Source organism: Festucalex cinctus, chromosome 7 (assembly GCF_051991245.1).
Source record: "Festucalex cinctus isolate MCC-2025b chromosome 7, RoL_Fcin_1.0, whole genome shotgun sequence".
NCBI classification, from domain to species: domain Eukaryota; kingdom Metazoa; phylum Chordata; class Actinopteri; order Syngnathiformes; family Syngnathidae; genus Festucalex; species Festucalex cinctus.
In genome coordinates, this window is record NC_135417.1 from 26,510,155 (window position 1) to 26,537,558 (window position 27,404).

The 27,404-nt window shown below is 38.4% G+C and overlaps 2 protein-coding genes across 2 annotated transcripts in view; one reads left to right on the forward strand and one right to left on the reverse strand.

Annotated features, from left to right (window-relative positions):
• The window catches only part of LOC144023078 (uncharacterized), a 389,823-nt gene that overhangs the window by 259,820 nt on the left and 102,599 nt on the right, over positions 1-27,404 (reverse strand). The gene's annotated exons all lie outside the window — the stretch shown is intronic.
• LOC144023077 (exostosin-1a-like) overlaps positions 1-27,404 on the forward strand; it is a 239,676-nt gene that overhangs the window by 91,291 nt on the left and 120,981 nt on the right. Inside the window, exon 9 of the mRNA XM_077528376.1 lies at positions 23,544-23,633. Coding sequence (XP_077384502.1) covers positions 23,544-23,633 — 90 coding nt within the window. The remainder of the gene's footprint in view (positions 1-23,543; positions 23,634-27,404) is intronic.

A 27,404-nucleotide genomic window follows, 5' to 3' on the forward strand; every position in this document is an offset into this window, starting at 1 on the left:
GTACTTTGCCATCCCATTTAAATTGTCTTAAACAATCAGCTAATTATGATGTTTTTTTTTCTTTTTATTCAGAGATTAACACGAAACAAGTACAAAGTTGTGATGACTCATGTTTCCACTTTGTCCAAGTATTATTCATATAGGTTTGGTTGATGTTTGTCCTCTCTGTTTTGATCACTGTAGCGTAAATTGGTCTGCTCTAAAGAGCCAAATTAATTTATAACAGCATTGGTGAATAATGCCTGCAATACCCTCGACTGCCTCAAGGAGCACCGCATCGAATTTGTTTAGTTAGAAGGAAAACAATAAACAAATAAATAAACCTCATTACATCTTAAATTCAAAGTCACACACAGTACATAGTCCAGTTCTTATTAAGTGCACATTATTGTTTCATCTGCATGGGAATGTGAACAGGTACAATAAAGGGGAAACTACATACTGGAAAAGGAGGAACAAATGAGCAGAGATGTGGGAAGCTTGCCCTGATCTGAGTCTCGCAGTTGGCAGCCAGGAGGTTCGTTGAAGAACAGCTTGGGGGGAAAAAAAGTTGCAAAATAAAAGGAAACAAAAACCAAAAATCTGTTATTGCAGCCCCCTTGGCATTTCGGTCTGCGGTAATGCTCGGAGGTGTGCTTGGCAACATGTACTTGGTGTGCATGGCCCACAAGTTTTATCGGGCCTCCAGAGGAGCAGACAAAGTAGGGTGTCATCAAACATTACTCGTTCGCTTCTTGCAGCGACTGGGCTGCGGGGATACTGGTTGTGCCCCCACTATATAAAAAGGAAAAAGAAATATCATCCAGTAGCATCCAGAAAAATATTTTTTTTGAGCCACAAAGGTTGAAAGGGAGATTATTGGAGTTTGAGGTAGAGTAGAAGAAGAGCATGAACTAGAGGTTCGGAGCAAGAAGTTCCAAGGGGAAGAGGCAGAGCAAGAGGTTGAAGAAAGGAGAGGTTGGCTATTTATTATGTTCGGTGTGTTAGATTCGGGTCTACTCCCAACTCCCAAGCTCTGGGATAATATTTTGGGGACTAATTAGCTATTTAACTTGGGCTGGACGGTATTGCCCAGAAATAAAACCTTTTTTTTTTCCCCTCCAGTCATTCTGGTTCAATTAAGATCTGAAGCAAAGGGATGTAACAATTCACTTGAGCCCGATTCGATTTTCAGTTCCTGATTTTCGATTAAATTAGATTTTTTTTTAACCATTTTTTCTCTTTTCCTTTTTCTTTTTTACAAAGCTACTCATTTGATAACAACAGATGTTTTTATGTTAACAGCTGCATTTTGTCTTTATTGAAAACGAGTTCTGTCAAAGCTAAAGCATTAATTCATTGATTAATCACATAAAATTATTGCATTCATCATGTATTAAGGCAGATTAATCACACTACAGTTGACACAGGTTGTGTTTGAGCTTATAAACATACCTACATGCATTAAAGTAAAGCATTTAATAAATGTTCGCGTATGACATTCAGAATATTTGTTTATGTCCAACTATCGGGCCACTTTTTTTATTTTTAATTATGCAAGTTATTAACTGATTATAAAAAGAGGAGGGTAAGAGTATGCAGTGGCTCAAAAAATGTTGAAGGCGTCCTCATAACAAATGTCGAAAGAATTAAAACAAAACTGGTGGTCTTCAAATTTGGCAGGCAAAAAATCTTGGTAAAAAGGTTTTTTAATTAAGTGATTAATCGTTACTAATCAAAATTCTAAGATGTGATTAATCTGATTAAAATTATAATAGTTTCACAGCTGTTTTACAAACTTTTTGTTACCTCATAAAAATCAATTAATCAAATATTTTCCATCGCATCTTTCATACTTTGAAAGCAACACAAGGTGCTTCACATAAAAAAATAAAAATAAAAAAGGAAAAAAAGAAAAGTGAACAAACACAATGAAAATCAAAAACACAAATCGAGTTCCCCTTTGTTGTAATGAAAATTCGGCAGTTGTTTGTCCACGTGTTCTCTAATTTATGCCTCCACGTTTGCTCTCGCGTTGATGACCGCCGTAGATCATGTGATCTACGGCGGTCATGAATTTTAAGTGCCGCGTCGCTCGTGGCCGGCTGCGGTGCACACGTCGCCAATCCTTGAACGCCGTAGATGGCGGGGCGTAGCTCGCTTCTGATTGGTCCGTTCGATGGCGTTTTTTCTTTTTTTTTCTCTCTCTCTCTCCCCGCCCCCCCGCCCAGATAGTTTCCGTGAAGGCAACTGGTGGCGCAAATCGACTTCCTGCTTGGAGACCACGGCTGTGCATGTGGATATGTGCCTGGGACGAGAGGCGGAAAACAACAATAACTTAAAGGCGCTGTCTGCCAGTTTCACTCTGGAAAAGGCACTTTTTAAAAATACAGGATGCACACACTTTAACTCCTTCTCAGTCTACTCCTCTAGGCTTAAGTTAATGTATTTTAATTTACCCCCAACCTCCAGCCTATATTTTACCATTTTGTGTTTGTTTTGTCAACAACGGGACGTTTCTGGGTGGTGTCTGTGGACAGACGGTTGTTTCCCCCTCCACCCAATCGCAGAGCGGGGGTTGGGAGTGGGCGTGGCTGGAGCGGCGGGGGGCGTGTAGGCAGACGGGTTGTTTGTTTATGAGGAGAGTGATTAGAGTGATCAGAGGCAGGGGGGCGGTGGGCAGAGGCAGGGGGTGTGAACGTTGAGCTCGTGTGGGTTGATCCATGGGAGGCGCCCATTTTGAATAGTTGTTTACAAACAGAAACGGTTCGTTTACTAACAGAAACTGTCAAACCTACTGACAGGCCCTTTAAAAAAAAAAAAAAAAAAAAACGTGTTCGCTAAGCGCATGGCTGTTGTGTTTTGGCGAGTTTACGGCCGACACCAGTGCAAATTGGCAATAATTAATTGCCACGGTGATGAACTTACTCTCCCCCCGGCTTTGTTTCGTGTTTGTGAATTAAATTGAACTTCCTGAATCCGTCATAAAATGCAGAGGAATCGCCACTCTGTGGCGTCCCAGCCAAAGCGACAGCGGGACTTGGTGTGAAACTCCCGCAGACACAGCTGTGTATTGCGCACAAGTCGGAAGGCAAATGCACGAGCGGAGCTCCGCCTGATGCCTCCGCGTGAGCTTCTCGCAGAAGCATACTGAGGCCTTTAGGCCATTCTTCTTCAGTTGTCTCACCCTTTTGGCAATGTCAGCATTTTGTTTAGTGACATTGTCATTGAAGTAAACATGTTTATCCTTAAGATTGAAGTTTTGTCTTAAAGCCGCAGTGTGTAGCTCACGACCGCCATCTATCGGTCAAACAAGATAATGCAATGATTTTAAGCACACGAACTACGACGTCCCAGAGAGCCCCTACTTCAACAGCCTACCACCAATTTCACCGGAACAGAACGCAAACAACTTCTGGTATTCCCTCGAGTGATGACGTAAGTGAATTGCATTTGTTCGACATACTGTACAGATCCCTAATATTTGTGATTTAGTCATTTAATTTCAGAATTAATATTTTTGTCGGCATTGTTAGGAAATACTGTACGTCAGCTAATGATAATGGCTATCTATGTTCATATTTGTTAGTGCAACTAAACCATGCAACAGAGAACACACAGTTATGTTATATGTTTTATAGACATGTGGACCATCTCAAAGAGGGCGAGGAGGGGGCGAGGGAGACGACGAGGAAGAGAACGCGGAAGAGAACGCGGTTTCTCGTAACGTACAATTATGTCATCATGGAAAAATAATTCCATTCGAGCATGCACGTGAATGGCTCAAAACATACCTTTGCTTGGAATATGTGGTATTTAGATTACATCGTTTGCTGAATTGTTTAGTATATCGTACAAAAATAATGGTGTTTGAACTGAACTACACATCTGCAACTCAGACTCGTAATTCCCCCCGTGTCTTGTTGCTACTAACCACTCATAAAAGTGCTGCTTACAAAAACATTTGAAACCCTTTACTCAGATATCGATTTGTCACCATATTGAACAATTTTACCTAATAAATATCACTAAGCAACTTAATTAGTTTTGATTGAAGATACAACAGCTTCCTTGTACTTCGATGTGCAGGAATTTACATGGCTTTCACAAATAGTCTTGCTCATGTAATAATGTACTTCATTGGCTCAGTGACTTTCAGTTCATTGTTTGGTACCTCATCTGACATACAATTGTTACCTTCTTGCAGAGACTCGTACAGGAAATGACCATGGAGGAACATGAAGATATCCAAGTCCAGCTGATAGACTGACACCAAGAAATACTTTTTGACACATTGCTGACACATCAGCACCACCATGATTTCCTGTACCTGGATCCCAGACTGCAGCACCTTGGTGACTTGTGGCAAATAAGTGACACTTTCCCAGATCCTCAAGGACAATACAAAGGTTTTTTACCTGGCATATAATTAGTCCATGTCTGACACTTGTTGTTGTAGTTTGTATAACTTGTATATTGTTGTTGTGTGTTAATTTGTACATTTTGAATAACTAAAAAATACTATTTCCTTTGGCGTCAACATGCAGTGTTCATTCGACACCTAACCTAACACTATTTTACATGACCAGAAATGTAAAACATCAAAAGCCTGGACAATTATTATAAATGCTTGCAATGACAAGGAATTCTTCATTGGCCAATGAATGTAAGGTACAGTACATGAAAATGAATAAATAAAATAAAGTAAAATAAAAGTTTACATGAAATGAACATATTAATAAAAAAAAAAAAAAAATGCTGTTAGAATATAATGAACTACATGAATTGCAGTTGTTCCAGAAATTTACCAATACGCTGTGCATTTCAAAATATGGAAAATAGACATACATTTTGGGCCAAAAGTAGTGTTACAGAGCAGGTATGTGTTGTACACAGCTAAAATATCTGATTAACTCAATACCATGATGTTTTTGTTTTTTGTGTGTGTGTGTGTGTGCTGACATTGTCCCCCATTAACATTGCAACATTCCTCAAACTCTCCCGAACACATAGTATGATCTGTAACACTACTTTTCGCCTACTCTATGATGTTATTGGGGCAAAATTAAGGAAGGCTTGTCCATTGATTGTGTGAACAGACTGCAGTAAAAATGAAGTCACTTCAATGTTTGCTGGTTTTATTAAGTTTTACATGCTCCTTGACTGCAAAGGTACATGTTATGGAGTGAGGGCATGTTCCCACCAACGATGATATCATATTCTTCAAAGGCTTGCTGAGGAAAGTGAGGGAGGAGTCACTCCATGGCTTCAGACACCTGGTCAGCAGGTCCTGTGTAAAACAAGTGGTGCTTGTACATGTGACCATTCCGTATTGCTTCACACAAAAAGTTAATGTAGTGTGTAATACCGTCCATATGTAAATGACATACCAAGACGTCGGCTGACTTCAGTTTGTTGCAGCTCAGATATGGTAGGTGGAGATACTCGTGGTACAACACCGAAGCCTTCTGGGGTCCTCCATTCAAGTGTCCTCATTCGGGGCATTCCAATATGGCTGCTGACTCTCCCCTTGATATTTTTTTTTCTTGCAGGTCGGTGATGTATTTAAACGGTGCATGAATGCTTGTATACATCAGAATATGGTTCTGGAAGCCCTCAAGTTTGGCTGTTGATCTAGTGTGACACAAACAAAAACAAAATTATAAAATAAAATAAAATAATTGATGATACTACTATATGTCACCAACTTTCCAACAAAGCCCCCAAAATAGAGGTAAGATCTTTAGTTTTTGGGCCCAAAACATTGTATTAGCTAGATAAAAGTAACTTGACTGCATAGAATATGCAAAGGCTGCTTGCTTGTCGAGTTTCCGTGGAAAACGTAGCAGCCTGAAAATTCTTGTGCACCCAATTACACAATGGACCAGTACACACTTGAGTGAGAGAGTTCAGACTCTAGCAGTGCTTACGGTACAGCCAGCATTTAAGTCCAGAAAGTTATTCCCTGCCGAAAATTAATTTCGAGAACACTATTTTCACTAACCACAACGAAAATAATAATTTTCAACTCCTCCACTAATACAGTATGCTTTAGATTCTCCATTGAAGTTATGGGCAAATATACCTCCGAAATCACAGTTACATTACATTACACAATAACTTGCGCATTTACTCTAAATATAACGTGCCAGCGGGAATCTTTTTTTTTTTTCAAAGCAAGTAGCTACATAACGAAATCGTTCGAGTGGTGCGGAGTTGCTAATCAACAGCTACAGTGATCGTAAAACAAAGGTACGAACATCGCATTAATTAGTACGGTGTATACTTTTTCTCTCGCTCTCAAAACGTAAACACAAATGTACTCTTACTTACCGGTCAAGTAGAAAGCAGTCGAAGGCACCGGCACGTCCCAAACCTAGTTTGTTCCTCATTTCTCTCCATCTGGCAAATGCGGCTACAATATAAACTCTTGTTTTGTCGCGCTAAAATAAAATAAATTCCCAAAGCAATTGTGATGCTTGATAATGCTCTCTTCGGGGACCGGAAACTCTTCTTCTTCGTGTACATGCGGTCGCCATACAAACCGGAAGTGCGTCTGCAAAGGCGTTCCAAAAACGCGTTAAGAAATGGAGCGCTGAAATTTGTCGTTGACGGCACCCGTAGCAGAAAGATGGCGGCGAAACATGGCGGACACTAGCAGGTGAGGCGCGGTCATGTAAAATAATTAGTGATTTATATACTTACCGTTATATTTAAAAAAAAGTATGTTTATGCGATACAACATATCTTTTTACTTACTACTAACACAAACATTTGTTTTTTTTAAATGAATGACTTTTTATTTCACCACTAGATGCCACTGTATAATACTGAGTGTACCTTTAAAAGAGACAACTTTTTCTTTATATCAATGAACCTTATCACAACTGCCGGTGGTCGTGTCCACCCAGTTGGAAGCGAAAAGCATTTTGAATGTGCTCTGGAGCCACAGTTATTCCCATTTCTCAAAGCCAAGTTTTTGTTCCACAGTCACGGTTCACAGAAATTTGGCCATAATCACCTGTGCTTGTACTGGCCGCAGGTCTTGTGGCGCACGACTTAATCTTGATGCATGTTATAAAATAGTTGATATGAAGATTTTGTTCAAAATCATCCACTTTTTGTTCCAAGGTGACAATGCATTGATCTTTTTCTTGTATTTCTCTCAGCTGCTGAATTTCCTGCAGGACTTCACGAAGTGGCTCGATGCTCTTTTTCATTTATTGTATTTCGGGTATTAGCTGCTTTTTCATTTCCAGTATTTCGGTCATCATTTCATTGAGTTTTGCAAGAGAACATTTTATCTCCTCAATCTCGTCCGCTCTTTTTCCACGAGGCATATTGCAACAATGTAGTGAAAAATCACGAGTCCTTCCTCGACAGATGTCTCCTTGAGTTGTTTGTTTTTTGTTTTGGGGTTAGGGTTAATATTCTGCCCTCGCAACTGTTCTAAGCTTTGTGCAGCGAGACAGATTGTACGAAGAATGAAGCTCCAGAAGCTTTATTGAGGATGCATATTGATTTTTAATTTTTTTCCTTCACAAAGACTAAACAGATGTCTGTTCAACAAATGTAACAATGAGCCACTCGACTGAACTAATAAGACACTGCATCAGCGAGTGTAATTAATCTGATACAGCAACCACAGCCTATAGACACAGACGATAAGTTGCGTCATTAAGTAAACGAGAAGCCACTTAGAAAACTTTAAACATTAAATTGATTACTTACAAAGCTCTAACTAAATTTGCACCGGCTTTTACAAAGACCCGCCACTACCAGGAACAATACCGGATATCCGCAAAACCTGTCCATCCTCAAAAAGGGTCAGACTAGAAACGATAAAAAAAAACTGCGCAGGCATAACGTTGCGAATTGATACTTTTGTATTTTACATTGATGCATATTGTAAGCTGTTAAGCAGATATTAGTGGTTTTCGATTTGTTACAGTCTTACTGATTTTATAGAAGCCTAGTGGAGTTTGGCATTTTTTGACTCGCAACTAACTGACTCCCCTCCCCCAAAAAAACTATGGAGAAGGGGAGATACAAGCTAATAGGCGCTGTTAGAGTAAAAAGTTACGGCTATTTGTACTCATCTGGGTATTGGTCGGGTATGCATGACGTAGAAAAGGTTTTAGAATTACTTTTTTGAACTGTATAAGGCACTTTGAAATCAGTTGTAACCAGAGCCGCCTCTACCCCTTTTTGGGTGCCCTAATCTTAAAAGTGTGATGGTGCCCCCAAATTTTATTTGATTTTTTTTCGCGGGGTGGGGGGCATTTTCATGCAACGATAATAGTTTGTGTGAAGGGTGAAGACGGTGTTTCCACCCTTCCCCACCCCACCAAGAAATGTGTTGTGTGCCCTATGTGTATATTTACAAAGTGTATAGTGCAAGCTAGTGAAGTGAGTAAGAGGAGCGACCAGCGGGGCCTCACCCAACCCGGCGGGTGTAGGTGGCACGCCCGCACCCCCACCCCCGCCCGACCACAGGGGACGGCGTCAAGAAAATTGACTAATTAGCATGCAGTAACACCAAGTGTTGATGCTTAGTGCCCACTAGAAATAGATCTTAAGGAGTTAATGAGTATAGTGTCGTATAGTGTGGTATGCTCGAGCCCACTAGCAGCAACTAGGTTCCTGACTATATAAAAATAAAAACAATCAGATACAAAATACCAAATACAGAAGCAGCGAAAACAGAAGTTGTAACGATGTGGTGGCTCTCGTTAACAGGCAGAATCTTGGCAGGATTAAGTTGCCAAATTGAGATTAAAATATTCTATGTACATAGACCATATTTGTTTAAATCTTGATACTTGATTTTTATTTAAGGCAGAGATTTTTTCCATTGAGATATAATTTATTAGTAAGTTTAACCAGTGGTCGATATTTAGAGATTGTTTATTTTTCCAATTGACAAGGATTATTTTTTTAGCAATAGTAAGGGCTATAAATATAGATTGAGATTGTTTACATGGTAGCTCAGTTATTGTTAAGTCACCTAGTAAACACAATCTTGGAGATAAAGGAAGCCTACAGTTTAATATATCAGCGAGCTTTTCCAAGATTTTAGTCCAGAAATGCAGCACTGGAGTACATGACCATAAAGCATGAAGATAAGTATCGGCTGTGTTTTGTGAGCACTGGAGACAAATGTCCGAGTCAGAGAGTCCCATTTTTTTCATCATATATTGTGTAATATATGTTCTATGAAGTATCTTATATTGGATAAGTTGCAAATTTGTCTGTTTGGTCATTTTAAATACATTTTCACAGATTTGGGTCCAAAAGTCTGGTTCCGGAACTATAGACAAGTCTTTTTCCCATTTTAAAGTCGGTAAATACGTTTTATTTGTGTATAAAAATAACTTATATATTTTTGATATTTTCTTTATTGTTGTTGGAGAAAGCTTTATAATATCTTTAGCTAAGAGAGGCAGTTGGAGCGTATCCTGAAGTGTTGGGATTTGTTTCTTAACCATATTTTTAACTTGCAGATAATGTAAGAAATTTCCCTTTTTTATTTCATATTTCTGGACCAAGTTTGTATACGATATAAACTTATTATCTGAGAAAAGATGATGAAGGTGTGTAATTCCTTTCTGCTCCCATAAGCTTAAATGGAACGACTGATTATTAAGTTGAAAGTCGGGGTTATGCCAAATGGGAGAGAGCCCACAGGGCGCCAATTGGGAGTTTGTAATTTCTAATGCCTTCCACCAGGCAGTCAGGGTGGCGGCTATCATTGGGTTTTTAAAACAATTATGTCGTCTTATTGATTTTGTAATAAAGAGTAAATCTGACAGTCTAAGATTATTACAATCCTTCTGCTCCAATTCCAACCAACAGTTAGTATCTCTGTTGGGTTGTGTCCATAGCACAAGATATTGTTGTTGATTAGCTAAATAAAAGTACATAAAGTTTGGTGCCTCTAAACCTCCTTTAGATTTACTTTCCTGAAGAGTAGATAGACTAATTTTGGCTTTTTTTTTATTCCAATAGAATTTTATGATAGCAGAGTCCAGCGATTGGAACCAGTTAGACGTAGGTTTAAATGGAATCATTGAAAATAAATAATTAATCTTTGGTAAAACTTTCATTTTTATAGTAGCTATCCGTCCTATTAAAGAGATCGGAAGATTATTCCAGCGCTCCAGGTCACTACGGATACTATCCAATAATGGTGAAAAATTTAAAGAAGTTAATTCAGTTAACTTAGGTGAAATTTTAACACCTAAGTATTTTAAATTACCTGTAGGAAAGGAGTAGTGTGGATCCTGACTTGTAGGGTTCCATGAATTTTCTGTAATAGGTAACAATGTTGATTTTGTCCAGTTAATAGAGTAATCTGATAAGTGAGAGAATTTAGTTATTAAGTTAAATGCTTCCCCTAACGAGATAGCAGGTTCTTCTAAATAGAGTAATATATCATCGGCATATAGATTAATTTTATGTTCTATTGTCCCGGAGTGGATTCCTTGGATCCGTCTATCCTGACGTATAGCTAATGCAAGCGGCTCAATAAATATAGCAAATAATAAAGGAGACATTGGGCACCCTTGTCTTGTTCCCCTTTGTAAAGTAAAACTCTGTGATGTAATCCCATTAGTAGTAACTGTAGCTTTAGGAGAATCATATAATATTGAGACCCATTGAATGAATGACTCCCCGAAGCCGAATTTATTTAAGACAGCAAAGAGGAAGGACCAGTTAACTTTATCGAATGCTTTTTCTGCATCCAGCGAAATAACCACTGCCTTTTTATCATACCGCTGTGACATACTAATCAAGTTAAAGAGTCTCCTAATATTATTAGTAGAATGACGACCTTTAATAAAACCTGTTTGATCACTATGAATAATTGTCGAGATTACCGTCTCTAATCGAGATGCCAAGGCCTTAGCGATAATTTTAATATCGGTATTAATTAGTGATATCGGTCGGTAACTTGACGGGAGGGTAGGGTCTTTTTCTGGCTTTAATAAAAGTTTAATTGCTGCTATATTCATATCTTGACGTATATCACCTTTACTTTTAATTTCAGTTACTACTCTTAGAAATAATGGAGCAAACATTAACCAGAAATGTTTAAAAAATATAGCCGGAAAGCCGTCTGGACCAGGTGCTCTGCCATTAGGCATACTGTCTAAAGCACGATACAACTCATCTATAGTAAGCGGGGTATCGAGAATATCTTTATGTTCAATAGATAACTGAGGTATATTTAAGCTGTTTAGGAATTCCTCAATATATTCAGGGTTAGGTCTATTAATTTCTGTGTATAGATTTCGATAATAGTTATAAAAAATATGGTTAATTTCTTCTGGTGATTGTGTGCATTCACCATTTATATCTTTAATAGCCGTTATAAGAGATTTTTCCCGATTCCGTTGAAGTTGATTTGCCAGGAATTTACCTGATTTATTATTATGTTCAAAATTATTATATCTCAACTGTTGTATTATAAACTCTGTCTTTTTAGATAACATGTTATCTAACTGTATTTTTATATTCTGTAGTTCTATCCATATTTGATTATTTGGGTTTAATACATATTCATCCGTTAGTTGTTTAATTTTATCTTCCAGGTATTTTTCTAATTTTTGATCCTGTTTCTTTTTATAAGTTGAATATGATATAATTTTCCCTCTAATTACCGCTTTCCCTGCTTCCCAGAGAAGAGATGGAGATATATTTGGAGAGTCATTTATTTCCAAAAAATCTGCCCACTCCCTTCTAATAATTTTATCAAACTCTACGTCTTTCAGTAATGAGATGTTAAAACGCCATATCGGGGGAGGTTTAAAGGTAGAGTCAATTTGTAGAGTGAGGGAGACTGGTGCATGATCACTTATAATTATAGAATGTATTTTTATAGCAGTTTTATCAACAATAGAATTATTTGTAAGGAAAAAATCAATTCTTGAGAATGATCGGTGCACAGCAGAGAAGAAAGTAAATTCCTTCTTAGTTGGGTTTTGAAGTCTCCAGCCATCGCCGAGGCCAAAATCCTCCATATATTAATCTATTACTTTAGCGGATCGTAATCGCCTTGTATATATCGTATTATTAGAACGATCTATTAACGGGTTCAAGACCGTGTTAAAATCACCTCCAATAATAATAGTAGAATTTGTTGCTAAATCGAGTAACCGAGAGAAAAATTCATGGAAAAAATCAGGGTCATCATTATTTGGGGCATATAAATTACCAATTGTATATACTTTATTAAATATAGTTACCTGGATAATAATATATCGGCCCTCTAAATCTGTTACTATATTATTTAGAGTAAAGAATAAATTCTTATGTATAAGTATAGAGACACCTCTTTGTCTACTATTATAGGAGGCAGAGTAAACTTGACTAAAATTTTTATCTATAAATAATTTTTCTTCTGATTTTTGTAAGTGGGTTTCTTGTAGGAGACAAATATCTGCCTTAAATTTTGAGAGATGGTCTAAAATTTTTATTCTTTTTGCCTGGGAGCGAGCGCCACACACATTCCAGGAGACCAGAACTAATTTCTGCATACAAGCAATATAGACTCAGTCTTATGTATACATCTATATAAGCTGCTTATTAATATTAACATATTGTAGGATAGCAAAAGAGTAATTAGGCAATTTATATAATTTATATAAAGAGAGAGATAGCAAGTAGATAAGTATAATAGTGAAGAAACGTGGGGGGAAGTGAGTGTGAAGGAAATCTGTGGGGGATTCAACATAACAATACACCAGTAAATGGTGACCTAAGCGAGATTATTATTATTATTATTAATTTTTTTTTTTCAAGAATATATTTTTATATTATTATTATTATTATTATTATTATTATTACTATATAGCCTATGCATAATATAAATTCATATTCTATTTCGTAACCCATTATCCATACATATACATATACATACATATACATATACATATATATACATATATACACATATACATACACATACATATACATATACATACGTCAAATAATCACACAATGCTCGGCTCTACCAATTGTCAGTTAGAACAGCCAAGGGGTCGAGGTTGGGTTTCGGAATAGCTGGCCGTCGATATATAATTTATCAACGACCATCGAAGTCCGTTTACCCTCCTGTCTATTTTGTTTCATTATAGGAAACAGTACTTTTCGCCGCTCGTTTATCTCTCTTGGGAATTGATCATTCATCCCGAAAGATGTCCCTTTGAGCTCCCGTCCTTTACTTTTTACCAATTCTTTATGTTTAAAATGTTCGACTCTGCAAAAATAGGACGGGGCTTATTGCCCTTACGAGCTCCGAGCCGGTGTACACGGTGAAAAGAGATATTATTTACCGTCTCCTGTGGGATCTTTAGCGATGATGTCATGAATTTTTTTATCTCACTCTCTGGATTATCTGGAGAATTTTCGGATATACCTGAGAATATTAGATTTTCCCGCATACTACGGGATTGAACATCTAAGACCGTTTCCTTTAGCATTTTATTTTCCTTTTTAATCGTCTCCAACTCGGCTGTGACAGCGACGAGAGAGGAGCGTAGCTCGGAGTTATCGCGTTGGAGATCGCTTACCTGTTGGCTAACGAATTCCAAACTTGCCTTTAATTCTTTGACGTCCTCGCGGATAAGACAGAGGACGTCAAGTTTTTTATTTATGGAATCCAGCATACTCACCGATACGTCGGCGGTTGCTAAATCGTCCGTGTCTGTTGACGAGTCATTTTTCCTTTTTTTTTTCGAAGGATTATCCCGACTAGCCGCCAGATCATCCATCGCGCAGCTATAAAAATAATCGTCAATAAAACGTTCGAGGTCGTCCACACTGGATAATATTTCCGATCTTTCTTAGAAAAGAAAAAAATCGAATTTATCTAATCATTAAATTCGGGTTTAATTAGAAATATAAAGCTAATTTTATTTTAGCAGCAGAGCGCCGCCATGTTAGATTTTCCCAGTCTCGCTACCGGTCACGCGATAGTCACAGCATCTCGCCTGTTTGTCGTTGTTTTTAATGCCACATGATCACGCGCGGTCACGCAAGACACGGTGGGAAGTGGTCGGCGTATGGCGTTAGATTTGTGCCACAATTCCGCAAGCGTAATGGGAAGTACCGTGTGCAAAAGGCGTGTTTCGTGCGTACCAAAAATGTGTTTCGTACGTACAAAATGTGTTTCGTGCGTACCAAAAATGTGTTTCGTACGTACAAAACAGTCCTCGCGCACGCTTGCTACGTCTCTCCTCAACACGTACAAAACTTTGATTTACGCTTGCGATGCAAGGGTCGAGGCGTAATATTTGTGCCACAATTCTTAACCAATCAGGAGTCGGACAGGAGAGGAAATCTTGATTGGCTGTTTAATATCCAATCAGGCAGAACTTTGACGTGTCGTCACGCCGCGTTGCATCATGGGTGCTTCTTCGATTTTTCTTTTTTTTGTTTTATTTACTAGCACTCGGTGCTTCCCTGTTTGTATTTTATCTGCATTTCTGCTGACTTTTATTTACTTAACAAAAGTTTTGTTATATTACGGGGTGAAGCAGCTCCCAACTGCTTGCCTGCTTAGCGGAAGACAATTTTTAGCCCTCGTGGGACCGTTGGATGACCGCTGGGGGGGACGCTAACTTCCGAATCGAAGACTACTTTCAACATTTTCATTCCGGTAAGTAGCATAAAAGTAGCATCTTTTAACTTGGCCACTATCACACACAGGCTTCCAAGACAATCAAAATTGTATTTGATAGTTACATACACGACATTGGCAATGCATGTGCATAGTTATGATGAAGAAAAAAATCGCCACCCCCTTTCTTTATCTTCTTGTGCATTTTTAGTGCCTAGTGCCACCAAATGTTTATCGTGTAACTAACAAGACAGAAAAGAAAAACATTGAATGTCCAAAAGCACTGTTAACTCAATGCCATAGTTACTGATTTAAATACACTAGTGATATTGATTAGTTATGAAAATTGTGGAAAATTACGAGATATCAGCTCTTGAATTCAATTAACGAGTTAATTTTGTTGTCATTACCTGTATACTTGTGCACATAAATGCCATATCAAACAAATCACTAAAGCAGCCTTTTATCACCTAAAAGACTTCGACAGAAGGGTTGCATGCTCCATACCAGTACCTGACAAATGCTTTTATTTCCAGTAGACTTGATTATTGCAAAGGTCTTCTGACTGTTCTCCCTCAAAAGAGCATCACATTATAGCTGCAGAGGTTATGAAGTGGTTACCCTTAGTTGTACTAGACATTTAACATGAACAATAAACTGTAGAAACATGGATGGTCACATTGTTTTCCCATAACTACATGAAGATGGATGGATATGATTGTTTCACGTTTTACAATTAATAACCTTGAGCTTTTGTTTGTTTCCAATTTACCAGGTAAACCAATCCAGGTTGCGCATCGTTTCTATATCCGGGTCACAGTCATCAATAAGATGTCTAAGGACAGAGAGTACAGCTGAGATGGATGGGACGGCGATGGATGGCTCCACAATCGCAGTCTACCATGCCTACTGTGTGTAAAACTTGAAATAAAAACTGCAAAGATGCACTGTAACCGAGGACGATTCTTTTGATTTAAAAACAAAATGTACAGTTTAATGTTTGTTGATCGATAATGCATCATTAAGTGTCAATTAGAAATACAATGTGTAATATATTTTCATCTGTGGAACCTCTTGGGTCTTGTATTCACAATACATCATCGTGAGTACAGTACTCTGAGGTCTTCATGGTCAATGATGGGCAAATGTGCAATGTGTGCACTTCCGCACTTTAATCCTGAAACCATAAATGTGTCATGTACTGCATTGGCACTGTACCTGCAATAGTATTTTTGTTATTGTTTACAGGTTGTTCTGAATACAGTGTGTGTGACACTTTTTATTTTTCTAATTGTCAATGATACTGTTTGCAAGACACATTTAAATAAGTTCAGTAAAGGTGTCGACAACTTAGAGGAGAAAAAATATTTTAAAAATGTTTGATTTGCTATGCTGCAAAACAGGCCATTACAGCTATTCGAACTTCTAATTATGATAGTCCAATGTTCATGTTGTCATTCTTCAGGAGCTCTTGACTTCTCTGCTGTCAAGCTCAAGCTTCAGGTTCTGACTCTTCCTACAGACATTTTAATGACTATGTCAAATTGGTCTCATCAGCTGGCTCAAAAACGTCAGGAATTAGGGCTGCACAAAATTGGAAAATCATGCAATACGCGATTTTGCTGAATATAGCAATAGATATTGCAATATTTAATATGGATCTAAAGAAATGACTGATGATGATAATTATCTAATGAACAAATTATATTTCTCATGCAGTAAAATGTATTCAGAGTTATTTAATTGTAATGACCTCAATAATGTTCAACTAGTGGATGGTGGTGCACATTTTAGCAAGTGGCTAACTGGTCAAATTCAGATAAAAGCATAAAATTCCATATGAAACTTATTGCATGTCTGTTATATGCATATTGCATGGGCCAATAGCGCGATATCAATATTTTTTCCACTCCACTTCTTCATCTTCTGCTTCTCATGGTGTTTTTGACACTTCTGTTGTGGTGTCATCAGGTGCATTCTGTGTCCTTTGTCATCTTTGTTGCCTGGTAATAAAAACGAAACCCAAGGTTAGCGCTCAGATTTTTAATTGTCTATCTTTAGTTAAGGAAAAATGACAAGGTCAACCATGTTTCTCACATTAGTAAAACAATTATTTTGGGCAAACATGTTTACTTCAACAGCTGCTAGTCATGGTGTATGGTTGTCTTGTAACCAAAATGAATTCAATTCTTACGTCAATAACTATGGCATTGGACTGCCAAACACAGTGCTCTTAGGTATTCAATGTTTTCTATTATTTACGATATACCTTTGGTGGTACCAGGCACTAATTACTAAAGAAAAATGGATGGTCTAACATTTTCTTTTCCACTCCTTATACAACGCCACTCATGATGGCATGCATTGTTTAAGATTGTAATGATAGTAGCACGATCAAAAGAGTAGAAAACTATAGGATTTACTGACTTAAATACAGTACAGTATTTTGTAACTTACCATAACGAAAACGTAAGTAGCAGCCTCTTCTTTCTTTTTTTTCTTCTATTTTATGCCGTCATCCAACATCACCATGAGCGCTAAAACTTGTTTTCCCTCCTTCTTCCACGAAGCAGGAAAGCAGTTAGGAGCTGCTTCATCCCGTAACATAACTAAACTTCTGTTAAGTAAATAAAAGTCAGCAGAAATGCAGATAAAATACAAACAGGAAAGCACCGAGTGCTAGTAAATAAAACAAAAAAAAGAAAAATCGAAGAAGCACCCATGATTCAACGCGGCGTGACGACACGTCAAAGTTCTGCCTGATTGGATATTAAACAGCCAATCCGGATTTGCTCTCCTGTCCGACTCCTGATTGGTTAAGAATTGTGGCACAAATATTACGCCTCGACCCTTGCATCGCAAGCGTAAATCCAAGTTTTGTACGTGTTGAGGAGAGACGTAGCAAGCGTGCACGAGGACTGTTTTGTACGCACGAAACACATTTTGTACGTACGAAACACATTTTTGGTACGCACGAAACACATTTTGTACGTACAAAACACATTTTTGGTACGCACGAAACACGCCTTTTGCACACGGTATTTCCCATTACGCTTGCGGAATTGTGGCACAAATCTAACGCCATATCGGCGACGGAGCTGCCGGACCGCAGCTGTGCGGAGCCGGTGTGGATTGGCCAAAAAATTGACGCGTCCGGAGCACGCAGTCAAGACGCACCGCAGCCGCACCGCACACGCAACCGGTGTAAACCCCGGGGTAACTCCCGTGACGATCCAATGCATGGATTCAAACTTCACACAGGTATGTCCCACAGCCAACACACCAGCTAAGCTAAAAGCACATCGCAAGCGTCTCTTTTTTTTTTTCCTGTCAATGTACACAACTAGCATGACAAGCAGATAGGAAAAAGGAGACGTGCCCGCAATGAACGTCATCAAACTCAAAATGAACCACAGCAACAAAAAAAACAAAAAAAACCCAGCAGTGATTCCGTGGTCATCATCGTGTCTCGGATTAATAATAAAAAAAAAAAATAAGACATCATCCATTAACCAAAAATGAATGTGATGGCAAAAGAAAAAGAAAAGTTGTTGATAAAAAGGGAAGGTTACTTTTGGCAATATTTTTTTGATATATTAAGTGGTTAAAATGTGTTTGATAGATTTATTGTTCCATAAGGTGGCTTCATATTTCTTTTGGCTGGACGGTAGGTTTATTTAATGTCTCAAATTTTTATGTTTCTGAAATACTTCACACTGTGCACATATTGTGTTTGTGTCTTTTTAAAGCGTAAATATTTATATTTCAAATTATCAGCCTTTTGTTTCCCTGATCCTTATTTTGAATAGGAAAAAAAAACAACCCAATTATAACTGTCAATAACGACTAATAAATATTTAAACTGATACATTTTTCAGTCATATCGCCCAGCCCTTTGTTGCGGTCTATTTAAATAATTGATTCAATATATGAAAATATAGAAGACATTTTTGTTGTTGTTTTTTAACACGTTTGAAGATACCGTAAAAATTTGTGGTGTTTTAAGATTAATGTCGACAAGCAACAAATGTCACTATAAGTTTTGAATATTTAAATGAATCGCATGTTTTGATAGCCACTGCTGTTGTAGGCAAAACTTGTGTTCCAATCAAATGTTTTGCAAATATATCGAGTTGCATATGCGAAAAGTCATGCTACACCTCCACAAAAAACGGTGCGACCAAATCCTGTGCTGTGTGAGCAACTAAAAATGTTACTTGCACCAGTGCTAGTAGTGGAAAAGTTAGTGTAGAGCCCTGCAAGTTGACATGGTTTTGAGAATCAAATATGTGACCCCACCCCTTTTTTTTTTAGGGGTCTTCGGTCGGTCGAGAAGTTGGTCTAAAATCTTTCTCATAGTGGTCTAAAAAGGTCTAAAAAAGGTCTAAAATTTCACTGAATGATTCCTGCAAGAACCCTGGAATGAGTTTTTCCCCATGTATGTTTGAAATTTCCAACTGTGTGAGTGGTCATTGAACGCACCAAGAGCTTCCTGACGAACGTGAATGACTTGCTTCGTTTTCGTTTGCTTCTCTCCACGCATCTCTGGATCGTAGAATGTAAGCACCCCCCCCCCCCCCCCATGTCTTTAAATGAAAACAAACATAGTAATTTAGCATACAATGCTTACGCGACGAGTGACTACTCCCCCCCGGCACGCGTGTTAACGGATACAACACGTCAAGTGCAGGCGTGCGCCGTGCCCACAGGCAAATGGGGCCCCACACGGACGATGGTGCCCTATGCACGATGCGTACTGTGTGTATAGGTTGCGGCGGCCATGGTTATAACGTAAACTTAACTTTTAAAGCTTGTGCAAAACTTGCTTAAATTTCACAATTAAAGCAGCTATATGGAAGATTTAAAATTTCAAATCGCTACTGCCACCTGTGGCGGAAAACAAACTCCACGCTCGTACACGCTGCGCGCACTCGTACGTGCACGACCTCAATACTGAAGACTGGGCTCTTCATAACCAATTAAACTATGTTTTTAGAGGTAATAAGTTTTATAATGTTATACAAAGCTGGCCACTTCACGGAATGAGACTCTCGATCCCCACTAAACAATTGATGTCCACGGGACGTGCAGATCATATTGCTTTAGTCGGTCGAAGTCCAGTCCTGTGCTGTACTACAAAACGATGTGCAAATTACGTCAATTAATTGGACCTCATTCCGATGTTAATATGCAGTTACATATTGTAATCAACCCCCTCGACGGACGTCAACCTGATTCTAGTCATTATTAGTGTATGTCGCCCCCAGGCTAGCGTCATTGTGCATTAGCCAAAAGGTGGGCTGTTATTTATGGAAATTGACGATTGTGAAAAACATATAGACCCATTCACTACTTAGTGTGATACGCCCGTGAATGTTATCGCCATTCACTAGTACCGTTCACATTCCGTTAGCATAATGTAGCTACAATAGGCTGTTTTCACGGAGGAAAATAAGGCAACATTTAGCCTAATTGAAACGCCGCGGAATGGAACGTCTGTTCTTCATAAAATCATTCTGTTCTTACATTCAACTTTGCCGCCCCTTTCACGCTAAATGTTGCCGTCCACCTCACTTTCACCCCAATAGTTACGACCGAGAAGTGATCGATCTTGAGGTTACTGCTATTTGAAAACAACACATTTTTTCTAAATGTCAAGATACCAGCTTCTTACCTTTGGGAGTAGAAAGAAAGCCAGCTGTGAATCACTTTTCTAATCCAAGTCCAATCTCAACTCTCTCCACCGTTGAAATGTCAAACCAATATTCACTCTCATTCTTGCCCGCCGCTGGTCACTATCAAGTTAAGATAATTTTTTTTTTCATGGCACTTGACATTGTTTTCATTTTTTTTTAAGCAGCCTTCCGCGGAGTAACAGCGGGTGTCTGGGGCAGCGAAAATCTGTACTAGTTCCGTCTTCGCGACTACAGGAAACAACTGACGAGAACGTGCATGACGTCACATCCCGCAGACAGAGGCCGGGAAATTCGAAGGATTCGGACCGGACGCTTCCTAAATAATATTGGCCAGAGGCTTGTAGGAGTACCCATTGTGAACAGCTAAGATGTTGATCTACTAATTAGAATATGTTTCAGTCATAAATGGTCAAATAAAAAGGCTATTGTTAAGATATTTTTTGGGGGAAATCCTCCATATAGTAGCTTTAAATACAGTAGTTTGCAACTCGTATTGTAAACACACATCTTTTAAACCACCCATGCAGCATTATAATCTGGCAACAGCCTGATTTGATATTGTGATTCACGCATTCGCCACAATATCAATCCGGGATTACTCCACTGTGATTTGCTCGGAAAAAGCGGAACATTCTGTACAATACTTCAAGTTGATTGGACGCTGTGACATTGTGCACGTTTGTTTTAACCAATCACGGCCATGATTCATTCTCGTCAAATGGGGGGGAAAAAAGCACAAACATCTTTACCAGCTAAAAATGCACAAAGCACCTCGCTGTTCAACATTGCAGCGTCCATTTGTCCATGTTGGGTTTGTTTTTTTGCCCCGGCGTCGATGCTGGCTTCCTGGTTTCCTCACAGCTACTTATCATGCCCCAAGCACAATGTCGCTCTGTGATTGGATCGGTGGAAATCAACGGGCTCCGTATAAGATGTATTCTCCGGAGTTTGTGAACTCACCAATACTGTGAGAATTCAGCTTGCAGAGCAAGGTTACCAATTTGTGCACGTCTACCAATCCTTTGTTTTGACCAATCACATGTAGCAATAATTGATTTGTCGTTATGACAGACTAATAAATTGAGCGGACACTGAGGGAAGGAGTACTTCCTGCAGTCACAGCAAGGGGCACTACATTTGATTTGACTTGGTTTGGGGAGAAAACAAACAATTAAAATCTCAAATACTCATAATCTGAAGCTATACCTAGAATTTCATGGTTCTTTGAATTAGTAAATGAATTAATAATCCACTCAAACACGTAGATGATTCAGATGGGATGGAATTTCTAGAACACATTTATTCATGAATTTCACCTCATACAGAGTCAAAACAGCATGAGCTATCCTATCGAGCGATAAAACGGAAATAAAATGAAGCTAATAAAATGAAAAGAAAACACGTAACCTAACGAAATTAAGATAAAAAAAAAAAAAAAGGTAATTTAGAAGGTAAATGGGAAACAAAAAAGGATCGAGGTTCAGTGTGGAAGATTTGGCTTGTCAAGTATTTATAGTTTATAGTTTTATCGAAGTTATGAGGTCAAATTAAAGTTACAGTTTTGAAGTTGGTTCAAGTACATGGGGAAGAGGGAGACTGGCGATATGTCCGACAACCAGGGCAACGTAATCCGTACTTCCACAAATCAGCCGGTGATTTTTCCAGGGTTTGTGCGGACAGCCAATGGTGCACGCGAGCCTCTGAGTTTCCGTTCAGCGGCGAGGCCCACAGTTGGGCTGTGCCGGTTCCGTTTCCCAGTGATGGCAACACACATTGTTGAAGGAGCTAAGGAGTTGGCATGAAGTCTCACGCATAATCCACGCCAGCTCTGTGTGGGAGATGGACACACAGGTGATGTTTCACCCCAGCGTGAGCGTGGAAGGCGATGTGAGGCTGGTTATCTGGCGGAAGCCGCGTGGCTAGACTTCCAGTGGAGCACAAAAAAAAGGAGAAGGGTTGCAACGCAGATGAGTCCAAAAGGGGAGCCAGCAAGTGTGGTGTTGGACTCCTGACTTGGGAGCGCGCTTGGGCGCACGGTAGTGTTTGCAAAGTAAAAACAAAAACTGTGTCTGTGAGAGGACAAAGGAGCCACATTCAGCAATCATAAACATTAAAATCAATAACATCATATATGTATTAATTAATTAATTAATTAATTAACTAACCATAATTAAGCAAGCATGAATAACATGTATATACATGACATATTAAATCCCAAATTCTCTCAGGGAAACTTAACAGGTTAATTCTAGTTCTTGTTCCACATCATGCATGTCATTGTTGAGAGGACAATACATACAGGTAATCTTTTCACTCAATGCAGTTACAGCAATATTATCAGCGATAAAGACAGCATCGCTTGTAAAGAAAATAAAATAAAAGACAGCAAAACTTCATAGTTGGCGTCAATGTGCTGTAATCATTGATCCATAAATCAGGTTAACAATTGTCGAATTTAGATTGGGTATATGTGTATTATTCAGGATCCCATTTATTTACACTTAAATTGTATTTATCCTTATACAGGATGTCATGGCTATGCTGAGTAGGTGGCTTGGTTGTACAGGTTTGGCGGCATCTAGTGGTTGCTTTGGAGAGCTACACACAGAGGCCATTTGGTTTTCAGTCCTATAGACACCAATTTTTCAGTCCTATGGACACCAATTGGTCTCTAACTAAGAATTGAGTCTAGTCCATTAATTTGTTATCTCATTTTACATGATATGGCGTTTCATCTGACCCACTCAATCCACTCAATTCAACAGTGTAAATCCGTTAGTGACCGCTGGGGGTCGCTCTTGTCACATGTAATTTCCATGGGGGCTGTTGACTTTTAAGACAAAAAACGAGCTCAAAATAAATTAAGCATGACTAAATAACACTATTTAAACACAAAATGTACTTACCTATGGTAGAAGAGCCATGGTAGAAGTCCCAGACATAATGTCCAAAAAGCATATGTGACGACAGGCATTACCACCTGACCTTCTCAACACAACACTCATCAGATCCCGATTCAAACCCCCGGTATTTAGAATACCTTACTCCATCTAACCTATTTTGTTTATAGTATTTTATTTTTGATTGACCTTTTATGTTTTGTTTTGTTTTTGTCATATTGTTTCTTTTATATATTATTCTTTGCTCAATGCCCTTGAGTGCCTAGAAAGGTGCCCATAAAAAAAATTATCAACTATTTTTCATTTTGCCTGTTTTGTTTTTTTTTCCCTCACACATTTCACCAGGTTATTAGCAGCCGCTTCCTTCCGTGTGACACCATCCCTACTGATGCTGTGCTCAGTCTCGATGAGGATACTGTGCTCTCCACCACAGAGGTTAGGCTACAACTACAGCAAAGTTTTTTTTGTTTCTTTTACAAAGTGTTAAAGGAGTATGCTTGTTCAAGATTTGCAGGTATAGTGCGCTCCTGTTTTATCATGGTGGATATGTTCAGACCCATGCCAGATAACTGAAAATCTGCAATATAGATGGACATTTTTCTTATCTCCCACACACATTAAACATGTTTAAACTTATTAAAACACAATTTTAAACCTTTTGTAAACTTATATGAACATAAAAAGAAATTGCAACCATAACATAATGTAGTGTCTGTGTACGTGCAAAAGGCGGGGCCTAATGGGCTGGCGTGCAGTGACGTGCGGTCAGGGCAGGCAAGGTAGGCACTGCCTACCCAAGGCTGAAATGAAAGTTGAAACCATTTGGCTTCTTTTTATCTTCCTATAATTTTACCTCTATAGCAATTAATGCTAATTTATCTCCATGAGTAAAACACAATTTTCTTCTTTCCAATATATTTTTATTCAAGTTCAAAAATGAATTTTATTGAACAATACAACAAAGTGTACACAGCTCTAATGCGATGGAATCCTACAATAAAGAAATAAAATAAAGCTCTCTTTTAATAACTAAAACTGCTAAAGCCACAATCTGAACCAAAATCTTATCAACATTTAAAAAAAAACAACTAACAGCAGTGGTGACGGCTGCAATTTTCAAAACAACACAGCTCCACCACCACTCTCACGTTTCTGTGTGCATCTGCTCAGGTGTGTGTGTGTTGTTGTCATGTGTTGTGTTGGAGTGGATGTTCGCATCTCAACATGCTCAGCTGTCAGGCTTGCCCCTTTTTTTTTGTTGACTATATTTCCAGTCACTGAAAAAAGCCTTTCATATGGCGTGGATGTTGCTTGTTTATTAATAGACAGAAATAAAAAAATTAAAAAATTACGTTTATTTGAAGAGTGTGTGTCTGTGTCAATTAAAAAAAGAAAGTGACAAGCAACAACCGAGTGTGTTCGGGCTTTGTATTTGCGTGTGTTAAAGTGGGCAGTGGGCAGTGTTGCCACAGTTACCTTGAAAAAGTAACTTAGTTACTTTACTGATTACTTGGTTTTAAAAGTAACTAAATTGCGTTACTGATTACTTGATTTTAAAAGTAACTAAGTTAGATTAAAAGTTACTTTTTTATTTACTTTCAGCAGCTGCCGATAACACCTCTCAACATAAAAATAATGCAGTAGAAACGGAGTTCCAAATACTTTATTGAAAGTGAATTTTTAACATGAAAATAAAGTTGTTTTTTATGAAAAACAAAATAGGCAGTCTCTCTTGACTTCTTGTAACGTAAATACTTTTTATAAAACAAAAAATAAAAATCTATCCAGGTTGAAAATGAAAATCCCCTTAATTCCTCTATTGTTTGTTTGTTCCGCTATTCCAGTGTGTACACATGTATCAGTTTAAATATTTATTAGTAGTTATTGACAGTTATAATTGTTTTTTGGTTTGTTTGTTTTTTCTCTTCAAAATGAGGATCAGGAAAACAAAAGGTTGATAATTTAATGTTAAATATAAATATTTAACCTTTAGACAGACACCAACATAATTAAGCAGAATATGTGCACATTGTGAAGTATTTCAGAAAAATACATTTAAGACATGAAATAAACCTACCGTCCAGCCAAAAGAATTATGAAGCCACCTTATGAAACAATAATTCTATCAAACACATTTTAACCACTTAATATATGCAAAAATATTTCCAAAAGTTCATTTCCCTTTTTAATCAACAATTTTTGTTTTTAACAATTTTTGTTTTTCTTTCGCCATCACATTCATTTTTGGTTAATGTATGACATCTTTTTTGTTTTTTTAATCTGAGACACGATGATGACCACAGAATCACTACTGTTTATATTTTGTTTTTTGGGCTGTCGTTCATTTTGAGTTTGATTACGTAATCGCGGGCACGTCTCAGTTCTCCTATCTGCTGCTCATGCTAGTTGTAGACATTGACAGGGAGCCACAAACTGAGAAATGAGATACTTGCAGTGTGCTTTTAGCATAGCTGGTGTGTTGGCTGTGGGACATACCTGTGTCGTTTGAATCCATGCATTGGATCGTCACGAGAGTTATTGTTTTTGGCTCGCGCGCAGTACCAACGCCGGCCCGGGACATACAAGAGGACTCGATAGCCATGGGAAATACCGAGATGTACGGCACCGGCTTCTGCTAACTGTCTCCATTTGCATGATGTCAATCGTTGTGCGCGCGCGCGCCGTGTCGCGAGCACGGCGTTGACGGTAGGCTCCCCCCCAAAAAAAAGGTGCGTAACGTCTTTGCATTATGTTTATCCGGGGAATGAAGCGTCTCTGAGCGCTACTTTGCTAGCTTTCTGTAAACACGGAAGTAGCTTGAACGGTGATGCTACTGAAATGTAAACAAAACAAATAGAGCACGGCGCAGAACTCCTGCTATTGTTATGAAAAGGATAAAGCTTCACTCACCTACTGAAAACGTGACTTGTCTGACGTCACTCCCCCTGGCGAGAGGGCGGAGACGACCTCATCCCATAATGCTTCACGGACCAGTTGAGGATGGAAATAAATAATTTTTTTTACTACTTTTATGGTCCATAATGTACACTTTTTTTGTTGCGTTGTGTGCCTGTTGGTTAATAAAACTAGTAGTAAAAGTATCATCACTTTTGTTTTGAATGTGCAAACCATTCATGACCAGACCATGGCTGAATTCAGTGTGGTGATCAATGACTTCCGCCTCATTTCGTAGTTAGCGGCAGTTGTTTGTGACTGTTACAACAGTGAGATATTTTGCCTTCTTCATGAAAATGTGGAGTAACGCATTGAATCTCTGGACAGCAACTAATCAGACTACTTTGTAGAATAAAGTAACGCGTTAGACTATTAGTTACTCTGGAAAGCAAATTTTTTGAGTAACGCGTTACTTACCGTTACCGGCAACACTGGCAAGTGGGTACATGTTCTGTGTGCGAGGCTGGAGCACAAGTTACGTGGTGCAGTTTGGATGAATGACGGGGTTACTCATTGCCAACAAGGAAAGAAAAAAAAAAAAAGTTGAAAACTTTCAATGTCTTCTCCACACAAGAAGCTCCGGGGTGCCTCCGCTTAATCGCGGTTGTGCTTTTATGGTATGCCAAGTACTTGTAGTAGTAGTAGTAGTAGTAGTAGTGCATTTTTAGGTGTAAAGTACTCCCATACTTCGGACGTCTTATTACGAGGTTGTTTCTTCTCCCCGGACTCGCTGCTACTCGATGCTGCGGTCGCTACTATTTTTTGATTCAATAACTATATCCCGTCGCGCTGCGCACAACTGTAAGGGAAATCGGTCCAATTAATTATTAAATCAATAATTGTTAATTATTAAATTAATAATCAATTGGCTCATTAATTGAAGGAGACTCAAACTTAATATTTAAATTAAGTTGAGCTTGCCTGCGGAGCACCACATCTCTTTTTGATAATTTTATCAGGATAACAGATGAGAACCTCGTTGGATCAGTCATTAAAATGAAGGTTGTGCCCTTACTACAATTTTGTGAGTTCTTTGTTCAGCTTAGAGGTCACTATAAATTGATGAAACACACACACAGTAAACCAGGGGTTGAGTTTCGTGCACGTTTATTCTCTAACCTAGGTGGGATAATCTACTTAGAATTTCAAGAAGCAAAACTAACTACTATGATAGGAAATGAAACGAGAACTAAAATAATAAAAATAATCAAAGGAGAAGAAAAGAAGAAAAGAGAAACGGTCTTAACCAAG